This window comes from Salarias fasciatus, chromosome 14, assembly GCF_902148845.1.
Source record: "Salarias fasciatus chromosome 14, fSalaFa1.1, whole genome shotgun sequence".
Lineage (NCBI taxonomy): Eukaryota > Metazoa > Chordata > Actinopteri > Blenniiformes > Blenniidae > Salarias > Salarias fasciatus.
The window spans coordinates 39,266,677-39,278,370 of record NC_043758.1 but is presented as its reverse complement, the minus strand read 5'-3'; the positions used below and the strand labels follow the sequence as shown (position 1 = coordinate 39,278,370).

General features: G+C 53.4%; 1 protein-coding gene across 1 annotated transcript in view; it reads right to left on the bottom strand.

Moving 5' to 3' along the window:
* Positions 1–207: 207 nt before the first annotated feature.
* The window catches only part of brip1 (BRCA1 interacting helicase 1), a 37,631-nt gene continuing 26,144 nt past the window's right edge, over positions 208–11,694 (bottom strand). Inside the window, exons 15-20 of the mRNA XM_030109322.1 lie at positions 11,337–11,496; positions 11,100–11,221; positions 3,310–3,422; positions 3,157–3,239; positions 2,769–3,089; positions 208–1,703 (exon numbers count right to left, since the gene is read on the bottom strand). Of these exons, the coding sequence (XP_029965182.1) occupies positions 1,201–1,703; positions 2,769–3,089; positions 3,157–3,239; positions 3,310–3,422; positions 11,100–11,221; positions 11,337–11,496 (1,302 nt within the window). The 3' untranslated portion in view covers positions 208–1,200. The remainder of the gene's footprint in view (positions 1,704–2,768; positions 3,090–3,156; positions 3,240–3,309; positions 3,423–11,099; positions 11,222–11,336; positions 11,497–11,694) is intronic.

Genomic DNA, 11,694 nt, shown 5'->3' with positions numbered 1-11,694 from the left:
CTGGACCATCAGGTGCAGGAGAGCAAGGTTAACACAGAGAAGTACCAGCTGGTGAAAGCTGAGTAAATAAAAAGCTGACGCGGACAGTTTTAGGTCCACATCACTTATCTTTCACCTCTCAGCTTCACCTGCTCAGTTTTTATGACGCAGTAATAAAAGTCAGCAGCACAGAAATCATGAATTGAATTTTATTGCGACTTGCCAGTACTCATGTCATTCCCAGTATTCAACGAGGTGAATGTATTTACACGCTAAAAGCCCGTTTGTTTATGACGGATAATTAGAAATCAGAAGGAAGAAAGTCTTGGATTGGGTTAAATCAGGCATGTCTGAAGCCTCCCCACAAACACATCATTAGGAGATAAATGCTTCTGCAGTCCTGCTAATGGCGTTCGGTTTGGGCGCTGTAGGTTAGTGAGGTGTGCTTCAGCGGAGGACAGACCATAATAAGACGAGCTGTCGCCCTGCATGAGGAGCTGCTCCCAGACGGATCGGCTCCGCCCGAGGCTCCTCCAGCACGCCGCCACAGCCAGCAATCAAGAGCCGGACTCTCGTAGACGAACGGCCGAGCAGAAGTGATGAAGACGAGCAAATTAAACTGTTTTTCCACTTTGTTAACGGTCAATCTCCGGAATATGGAACAGACAGAGAAACTGAAATCAGACGCTTCAATCACGCGCACACACCTCTGACAGGATATAGATATTTAAACACACACAAAGGTGACAGACTGAGACGCCCTCCACACACTGTGTCCACCCGGGTGACACCCGGTTTTAGAATCGCCGTCCTGTGAACACATTAATATGAAGCCCTGCTCAAAGGCCACAGGCAGCAGAAAGCAGTATTTTCTGGGCCAACGGGGCGCCGAACTGAGCCAACATCTTTAATCTCAGCAGCAGTTATGTCTCCCTTTGTGGGGATTCCTCTCTGAAGTACTTGGTTACTCCTGGTGCACAGTTTGGTCCTGTTGTGATCCTGGCGGGTTTCTCTTTAGTGTTGTTATTCGTCACCATGCAGCAGTACAATCTGGTGCTTTAATGGCGTTTTCGCCTCAGATGATTGAGTGTGAAGCAGGATTTTTGCTCCTGCTGGGAACAGGCACCCCCCCTGACCCACCCACTGAGAACCGCTGGTCTCTGGGCCCCGGAGGGAGTGGTGTCTGTGGAGAAGCCTGCTCAGACCGGGGGGTGCTGCTGGTTATTTACCTGTGGGAGTGGGCGGAGCTCTCTGCCTGGACCTGGACAGCCTGTGGGCCCTGCTGCTGCCTGCCTCGCTGCTCTGCCCCTCCTGACTGACCGGCGCTGCCTGGACTGGAGCCTCTGGAGGCTCTGCAGCCTCTGGGCCTGGTTCTGCCAGCAGGGCGGCGCTCTGCGGCCCTGCGGCCACCTCGGCCTCCTCCTCTGGGCTGTCAGCTTCTTCTTCACCCTCGAACAGCTCTGGGGTGAAGAAGACGGTGTGGTCTTCCTCGTCTGAACCGTCAGCTGAGGGGGGGTCCTCCGTGGGCTCCTGTTCAGGACTTGAGGGGGCCGGTGGGTGGGGGCTGCGGAGGCTCTCCTTGTCCTCCCTGGTCGTTGTGGGGGGGCTTCCCGTGAAGATGGGGGTCTTAAAGCGGGTGCTGACGGGGCTGGAGGTGAAGATGGGGAAGAGGGAGCGAGGCGGCGGTTTCTGTGAGGAGGGACCGCGAAGCTTCTCCAAACGCTCTGCAACAAGAAGAGAGAAGCTCAGCTCTGTTCAACAACAAACCTGCAGATACTTTTCCTCCTCAGAGCTAAACGGGGTCACGTTTCGGCCGTACCGGGAAATGGAGCCGGTATGCAGTGACTGCGAGGCTGTTGTGCCAAAAAGATGAAGTAAACGCGGGCGCACGCTCAATATACCCCAAACAAAGGTTAAGGGGATTTAATTAAAAGCAACAGTCCAACATCTGCTCATCAGCTCGCTTCAGCGCCACTCAGGCACGCAAAAGACCTTACAGTAATGAGGCAAGCCACTCCTCTGATCCCAGCCCCCACCGCCAGGGAGGGCGGCGGGCGGGGGCCGGGCGAAGCGCTCCACCTCGCCCTGACCCCCCGAGGACAAAGGGGGCACGCCAAGGCCGCGAGCAAACACGTCCAGGATTCCCAGAAGGTGATGTCGCAGGCAGAAGCCCCCCGAGCCTGAAAACCGATACGCACCTTCCCCCCCCCCCCCCCGCTTTAAATGTCACCACTCACGAAGGAGCGCCGCCATTCCACGGGGCGCCATCTTCCAGGTTTTACCACATCGCTGCCGCCACGCTGTCCGGTACGCACACAAACGAACCAACAGCACTTCTGCTCTGCCTCCGTGGTCGGCCGGCGACTCTTCTTCTGCTGGATCGTGTGACTCAGAAGTGGAGCGCTTCCTTCACTTTGGCTGGATGTCTGTTACTCAGACTTCTGTCCTGGGGTCAGCGCCTCATGAAATAATGAAACGATGCAGTGGAATAAGATCCGTTCGAACACGAGGAGCAGCGGGACCGACTGGTAAACACGCCGACATGGAGGCTCAGAGCGTGGAAACATGAGGGTGAGGCCGCCGCAGCGCAGGACCGCCGGCCCACTGTGCCGCTGACAGCGGGTCAATGTTTAATGGCACAAATAAAACACCAAGAACACGAAGAGTTCAAGGAAACACAAGAAATTATCACTACTGCACACACCGTGTGTGTGTGCGCGCACGTGTGTGTGTGTGTGTGTGTGTTGGATATCAGACGGCGGGGATTATTAATCGGGACTGGTTCTCACCTGTGTTCTCACTCTGTTCATGCTTCAGGTGTGTGTGGGGGTGTGTGTGTGGGTGTGTGTGGGGGGTGGCGGGGCCGGTCTGCTCCGGTGTGGCTGGGATCTGGATCAGACTGTGTGCGGCTCCAGGAGAGTGTGAGCTGGCCAAGGGCAGCGTGAGGAGGCCGGGGGTCCGGCTCCGAGCGGGGGCCGCCCCGGGCGCCGCCGCCGCCGCCGCCGCCGCCGCCTGCTGCCGCTGCTCGTGGGAAAAGGCCCTCAGGGACTGCATGGCGTCACCGAAGGTGTGGTGGTGCTGGACCAGCTGGCGCACCCACTTGGACAGCCCTGTGGAGACGGAGCGTGGAGAGCTACTGCCATCTAGTGTCGGCGGAGGGGGGGCCGCAAGCCCTACCTGTGATGTACTTGTTGGGATTGTTCCGGTAGCGGTCGTCCACCAGAACCAGAGCTCCCCAGTCGTTCCGGTGGCGGATGCACCTGGAAAAGCAGCAGCTGGCTATGGAGGGCTGAAGCAGACGCGTTCAGGGAGGACAGGAGAGTCGTTCACCTTCCCAGCGCCTGGTTCAGAGCTCTGTAGGCCTGGATCTCGTACCAGCGGTGGCCGGAGAGGAGGCCTCTGGAGCTGCAGTGCTGGTCGTTGTACTTCATCTTTAATTCCACCTGGGAATGCAGACACAGCGCTCAGCAACATTTAGATTCTCTCATGGCTACAAACAGCTCAGCTCTGGCTTTCTCCCCATTTCTCCCAACCCAGCTGTGGTGTGCTGACGACACAACACATGCTGCTCCTGCTGGATCTGTAGACATCAAAGAAGAAAAGAGCGATACTTCCGCTTTGACCGTCCCAGAGAAGCACAAACACCACACTGAGAACCAGCGAGGACAGCCTCATCAGCCACACTGTGGAGGGTCGTCGTGTCCGAGGACCAGGTCAAGACTGTGGCAACATGTCTTACCCAGGAAATTTAGGAATGTATCTCATGAGCAGGTCTGTTGATGCCACAAATAGTGAAAAGTGTGATGAATGTCAGCTTGTCTTGGTTTCCTTAGTTTCCAATAACATTTTTGGGGACAATTTAGGTTTTACCTTTTTGTTAGAGTCGCTACAGAGGAGATATACAGACCTCCTCCTCCTCCACCTCTCTGCTCCTCCTGCCAGTCTCAGCACCACGGAGAGCAGCTCTGGAACGCTTTACAGTCTGACTTTGGAGTCAGGAACATATTTCTTCAAACTGTCAAATCATTATTTAAAGCATTACTATAACCCTGCCAGCCCATACACCAGGTTAATCCAGACGAGTGATCAGACAGACGACATCTTTGTGCGCTGCAGACTTCGTCAATGGGCTCACAATATAACTCTTCTCACGATTTCATCAACTACAAACAAAAATCAGCTGTAAAAACCAATAACCACAAGAGAGAGAGCGAGCGAGCGAGGGCGTCGTGTCTGTCACCGGACAACAAGCATTAGCCTGAGCGCTCAGGGGGGAAATCAGTGCAAAGCAGCCAGATGTGTGAGCCGCTACCTGACCAGACGGATGTGATGTGAAAAGGAAACGGAGGGGCTAAAGAGAGGTTGTGACAGAGCTGAGCGAGGAGCGAGGTGGTGAGGGGGCGGGGACAAGGTGGTCAAGGTGACGTGGAGCAGCCCTGCTCAGAAATGCCAGGGAGGCATCCATCCGTCTGCATCTGTCGCCGCCGATTCCGGCGCTAACCTTTCAGCATTGACAAGTGAAAAGTTCAGTTGGCGTCTGACGGGATGCGCCGTGCCGGGCAGGGCCGCCGGACGGGGCTCTAACCGCTTCTGACAGGTACCGTGTGCTCGCCCAGAGCCACCAGCACGGGGGGCCGCGGCAGGTACAGCCTGCTCCCTCCACGCAACGCGGCGGCGGCCCCGCCCGCGCCCGTAAACAAACCAGCACACACACGAGGATTCTTTAAATGTCGCCCCGAAAAGTTAGGCGATGACTAATCACACCTCAGCGAGGAGGCAGCAGACCGGCATGTGACATCTGCCACGGCGAGACGCCTCCGCGCCGAGGGACACGGCGCCGGGACGGGGCGGATCACCGGCAGTCTGGGAACGCCGCCGGCTTCACGGAGACAGGCTTGCCAAGGCATGAGACACCGGAGCAGTTGAAGAATCCAGTGGGAGAGCGGCGGCGGGCCGGGCGGCCCCGAGCCGGCCGTGTCATCTACATCCAATCACAGTCCATTTCAGTGTTCGAGCCCCGGCGCGCCCGCTCCGCGCCATGTCGGCGCCCGATCCGACATGACAGGTTGCATATGTGAAAAAGCCAATCCTGGCTGCTAGCAAATATCGCAAATGTGCAAGAAACCACAAGCTAGAAGGGATTAGCTAAAATGTCAAGAGATCACTCGCTCTGCTGTGGCCTCCGACTCCACGGCAACCTGTTCATCCCGAAAAACATATATTTGACTACTAGGCATGGTTCGCAGCTGAGCGCATCTGGCTGAGCTACATTTTCTGTGTGTGTGTGTGTGTGTGTGTGGCGCAGTGTCAGTGTGCACGCCCCTGGCAGTGCAGGACATCTTGTGCCTGTCACTGAGATTGCTGAGCGCCTCATCTGCCATATGTGGCGAGACTGACAGCTGAGTGACTCGTCTTCAAGACCGCGTGCGTGTGTGTGTGTGTGTGTGTGTGTGTGTGTGTGTGTGTAAGGGCAGCAGACTATCACTGCCTCCTGATGTGGTCATGGGTCAGCTCACACACTTCCACACCGTGTGGTGTGTGTGTGTCGAGCCCCACACAGGGAAACGCCGGTAATTAAAGCAGGAATGCTTCCTGGATGGACACACCTGCCAGGTGAGCCACGGGTTGAACATCGTTTCTGCTCTGTGGAGCCAGGAAAGCAGGTAGGTGCTCTTCAAACTTAGGTATGATCAGCCGAACAGCTCTGAGTGAGCTCCACCAGGGGGCGCCACTCCAGCGATGAGTAGAAGGCCTGTCACCCCTTTACCTGTCCCGACTCCACACTGCCCCCAGTGGCAGCAGGTGGCAGTGGGGTCCTGGAGCCCACACCCCAATTTCAAGTGAAAATGCAAAACTTTGGTTGTGTTTTGGGTTTCTGTTTACACTACAACACTGTTCAGAGCGTCTCAGAAGAACTTTCTGAAAACACCTCTGTCATATAGACTACAGAAGTAACGAGATATTTTATATAATCTTCACAGTAAAGTGAAATCTTTCATTCTGTTGACCGAGGCGTTTTAAGGTGCATCTGTTTAAGAAGTGTTCTGATCCTCCGTCTGCTCCATGGACAGTTAAAAGTAGAAAAGCATCCCTTCAGTAGCTGACAGGCTCCATGAGAGACGTCCTACATGTGGTGTTTCCATCATTTCCAAGCTCTCGAATTCCTCCTCCATCCCTTTTATTCCCCCTTTTACGTGCTGGCAGGCCTGAGAATTAAAACGCTGGTTGTCTTTAATAGAGAGCAGCCAGAAAGGTTGACTGAACCCGTCATTAAACTAAGAGGTGCCTTATCAGTCGAGAGCGTCTCTTTACTGCTTGTTAAAATGACTTATTGTTTGGCTTCCTCACGCAGGACGTGGCTGCTCGCCGCACAAACGAGCTGATGGAAAAAGTCGAACGTAACGCCACCTGAGGCGGGCTCTTCGCTGCAGGGCTGCACTTCCCAGGTTCAACCTTTGATGTCTGTCACAATAACACAACAGGCCAGTAAAATGCCATGCTCCGTGCTTCAGGTTGGAGCGTCTGAGTTGCCTGTCTGGGAATGCAGGTCTGCTTCAAACGGGGCGGCTCTGGGCCCGGACCTCTTACCCTATCCGTGGGGCGCTGCCGTGTGAGAGTGGCACACCGTGAAGCACTTCATATGTCTGAGTCCACATGTGGTCTCCGGGGACGGAGCACGCTCTGCCGCCAGCGGGGGGGAGCGGCGACGCAGCGACCCGTCACACGGAGCCATGTGGCGGGAATGCGATAACGTGCTGTCGCAAACCTGAAACTGGGTCAAACCTGAACAGAGAGGGTCTTTCAACTACAACGATTACTGGTCAGACTTAAAAAAATACCTGTCAAATTCATTTGGAGCTTTGTAATCAATTAATGGTATTTTGGTTACAATGGTATTAGCTGGTGGCTTCATGTTTAGCGTTAGCTGGCAACTGCATGTTCAGTAGCTAGCAGCTAGATGCTTAGCGTTAGCTGGTGGCTACATGTTTAATGTTAGCTGGTGGCTACATGTTTAATGTTTGCCGGTGGCTACATGTTTAGCATTAGCTGGCGCTATATGTTTAGCATTAGCTGGCAGCTACATGTTTAGCATTAGCTGGCAGCTACATGTTTAGCATTAGCTGGCAGCTACATGTTTAGCATTAGCTGGCAGCTACATGTTTAGTGTTAGCTGGTGGCTACATGCTTAGCGTTAGCTGGCGGCTATATGTTTAACATTAGCTGGCTGTTACATGTTTAGCGTTGGCTGGCGGCTACATGTTTAGCGTTAGGTGATTACGGCTCACTTCTTGTAACGAAAGAGTCCACCTGGAATATTCTCATTTTGTGGTATCAGGTTACTCTCTTTGGGTTCATCTACACTGGGGACCTAAATTAGATCATTTTTCATTAACAATGATGAAAACGAGGAAATTCTGAAGGTTCCACATACTTTTACCCCCACCACAGTTTATTTTAAATCTGACCCTCTCCTCACACAGTGAGATTCATCAATTAACCACATTTAAAAACTCGCTCCAACTTTGCCAGATGTGTGCTGACCTTTAGGAGAGACACCGACTGAACCACTCAGTCACCCACCAGACCCAACACACTGAACTGAACGCCAGTTCACCAGAACCAGCAGCAGTGCTGTCGGACCCGGCTCAGTCCTGCTGGCCTCATGTGGTTCCGTCAGACCCCATCAGACCCGGCTCAGTCCTTCAGAGCCTCTTATCTCTTTAGCACAGTGCCGCTGCAGCAGTCTGTGGGTTTGGCGAGCCGGGCGGCGTCACGGCCATTAGTGTCAGTGTCCTCGCCCTCTCAGAGGTGTAACGGGGTTAGCTCACAGTCCTTCACGGTCCCTCAGGGCTCTCTGGGGGCCTCGGCGCGAGGACGCCGAGCTGAAGGCGAGGACAAACTACATGAAAGGACAGAAGCTGGATATGAAGACGTGCCTGGTTTAGAAGCATAAACGAAGACACACCGCTTCCTTGAGACGGGATGGCGGGTGGAGTTCCCCTCTCCGCCACAGCTCTGACAGGAGATGCGAGCTCTCGGTGGACCTCAGCACAAACAAAGGCTGTTGATGTGGAGCGTGGAATATGTCATTAGCAATGCACAGCCTCTTCACGCTCGGTCAGCTCCGGCGAGCTGTGGCTTCCTCGGTCCTCCCCGTGGCGCTCCGACCGCTCAGCTCCTGTTTTCTCCCTCCGACGCCGCCTCATTTCTCTGGCTCCACGCAGGAAGCTCCCATGAAAACACCGCTCCACAGCGCCCGCTCCATTACCGTGAGAATGCAATCTGACAGGAAGACACGGTGAGGAAAAGATGTCTTTCCAACTCTACACAACACCTTTCAGGCAAAAAAAGTCTTTGGAAGGCCAATCCCTAACGTCTACCTCCACCTTCTGAAACATACCGGCACCAACCGGGACACGGAGAGACCTGAAGACCTTCACACCTAGCAAACGACAAACCTCAACACCTCAGGAGAAAACACAACCACCAACATCCATAATGGATGTTCCAGTTCCAAACATTTACCTTCATGCCAAAAGGACATATCTACATAATATATGTCTTCGTCTCAACCTGAGAGGAAACCAAGCTAACAGACATGAACCCGTCTGTACTCAGGACGCCGTACCACGTTCCTAAACCACCAGTATGAGCACGAAGCTTTCGCTATGTGCCGATGCTGAGTAGCAATACCTGAACTTATTAAATAATAAATGCCGTAAAGCCTGATTCGCACTGCTCACACAAACAAGAGGCGAAAACTGTGCAGCGCCGTGACCCAGTCTCCACATCGACGCTACTTCACCCCCAGCCTGACAGCCTGCAGTACACACCGCGCAGTGCACAGCATCTGGAGAAACAACTCTGTTCATATCTACCCAACTGTCTTAATATCTACTGGACTGTGTTCATATCTAGATAACTATGTCCAGGTTTTGACCAAACTAGCTGCTAATATGTAAACACTTTAACCAAGAACACATGAACCTTCTAACTACCTGTAGGTACAAATCCATACTAACATTAACCCCTCTGCTCTGGAAAATACAGTACGATGACCTTCAGGGGTGTTCTCTTCAGGAGGACCCTCTGCAAGTCAGTACCTGACTAACAACACGCAGATCAACCTTCACCCGTTAGAACATTAACCACCGTACGGAGAGTGTTCCCCGCTACAGTAAACCCTGCTGACTGATCCATCGACCTTCCCATCATTTAAGTTAAAACGCACCAATCTAACTCCCATCAACCTGTTCCTTCATCCTACCTTCAGATCTGCCAACGACCTGAACCGCTTCTTAACAAGCTAACCAGTTCATAACCAATTAACCAGTTCAGCTACCGATCAATCATAATGATCTGAGTCCAACAGAACCAATCCACCTGCCGATCAATCAGACCTTTAAAGACTTTCCCGTCACGCTGGAGCTTAAATCGAATAAAATAATAGAATAAAATAAAATAAATTTTGTGGATTTGAACCAGCAAATAAGAAACGGAGACATAAATTCTTTATGCTGACAAAATGTGTTAAAAACTAAAATCCACAACTTTCTCTTCTCTGATCTCCTTTGCTTCGCAGCGTTTTGAAGTGCTTCATTCTCAGACCTGGCTGCCATACAGGAAGAAAAGAGGAAGTCTGGCTTCACGCGGAACGGAAAGGGAAAACGGTGGTGGTGTTTTCTGTTTACACGACAACGGAAACAGAAAAGCAGAGATGTGTGGTGGGAACGGGGCCGAACCCTCCGGATCCCTCAGACGCCGTACAGCGTTTGGGTTCAGGGGTGGAGGTCGGCCTCCACCCACGGACTCTAGCAGCTGGAGGACGGCTGATGGGCTCAGCAGAAACTTCCTACGATGAAAAAAAAATATTCAGCTTAATGATGTTGTGGCACTCTTCAGTTCCTCCACCTGCTGACACAAAGACCGAGAAGGTAAAGAAAAGGCGGAGCGGCGGGCTGACGGAGGTGAAGCTGACAGCTGTGGCTGAGGTGAACGGCTCTGGGAAGCTTCAATCAGCCACACGTCCTGCTGCTCTGACAGAACAGGTTAGTGAAAGCTTCATCGTGCTCTGACAGGAGGAGGAGGAGGAGGAGGAGGAGGGGGGGAGGGGTGGGGGGGGGACTCAAACTTAAAGGTCAACTTTATTTGCTGAGGACGGGGGCACGCGCGGCAACATCGCTCTGGGATTTCTTTTCACGGATCACCAAAAAAGGGATGTTTGGCGTGTCCGTGCACGAGCGTGCACGTCTGCGAGGTCTGATTCCCTCTATTTATCTTTGAGCCTTCCAGACTGCCGCAGAAAACAGGGGCGAGGCGCCGTGAGGACATGGACGGCCGTCTCCGAGCATCGCCGCCCGGACCGAGGCGAGCAGCGAGACGGCACAGAAGCAGGCAAATGGCAGTGGGCTTCAGGTGGAGGAGGGTGGAGGAGGGCGGAGGAGGCCGGAGGGGGTCGCTCCACCTCAGAGCAAGGCTGAAACACAGGCCTCCTTCACACGGTGGAAGCACGACATCAGTGGTGGATGCTGGGGTCTGTTCACAGGACAACGCTGCTCACTGACGAGAGCTGGAGCGAAGACGCCCGCCACGTGCCGTCTCTGATCGGTTCAGACGCCTTCAGTCCTCCGCCTCCGGGTGAGGACAGAGCCGAGGAGAACCGCAGTGGCAGAACAAAACCCAGACAACCTCAATCCAGCCCGACAGCAGCTTTTCACTGAAGCACAGCTCTGCTCCTTCAGCATTACACCACCTGCTCGCTGTAAATAAAACTCATCTGCAGCCACAAACCTTGGGAGGTGATGCAGCTCAATACAAAAACTACACCTTATTTTCAGTTTATGAAAATCAACAAATCTAATTAGTTGGAGACTGTGAACCCATTTTCAGGTTTTATCTGTTTTAATAGTTTCCCGTTTCAGGCATCTTCAGGTGTTTCACCATATTCATACACTCCAATTCACATGTTTTGAACAATTTCATCTTTTGTGCTTTCCATTCCATTTTAGCTGGGTTTTTTTATGATTTTTTTTTTTTGTGATTTCAGACAGTTATAACGCGTTTGGTTCAGATGTGAGCTGCTCTAACTCCGGTTTCAGGAACAGGGTAGGAGGACTTGCCTGGAGATCCTTGATGTTGGGGAAGGGAATTCCAATGGTGACCACGGCTCTGGCATTGTCGTCAGTGAAGTCCAACCCTTCACTCACTTTACCCCTGCAGACGGCGATCAGCAGCGCCCCGTCTGCCACCAGCCAATCAGAGAGGAGAGGAGAGAGGACGCCACAGCAGAGAGACGCCATCATGTTGCAGTGATCAGCTCTGAGCCACAGTGACGGTCCATCCCGCTGTCTTCTCACCTCTGTCCTCGCAGTACTTGATGGCGTCGTAGTACACCTGGAGCAGGCCTTCGAAGTCGGCCTTGGGACCCCCGCGGGGTTCAGTGACCACCGCTTTGCAATGCTCCAGCTTCTCCCACAGCCCGGTGTTGGTCCAGCGGTCTCTCAGCTTGTCCAGCATCTGAAGGGATCACAGCAGGTTCAGTCAGTGAGCCGGATCAACGGCGGGACGGCAGGAACTCCGGGGTTCTGCAAGAGAACACACTGCTGGTGCACAAACTGGGAACAGCAGCCACTTTCACCGAGCTGTGCTCGTCACTTTCTGCCTCTCTGCAGCGTCACTGGATCCACAATAGGCCGGTGCTGACATTTCTGGAAA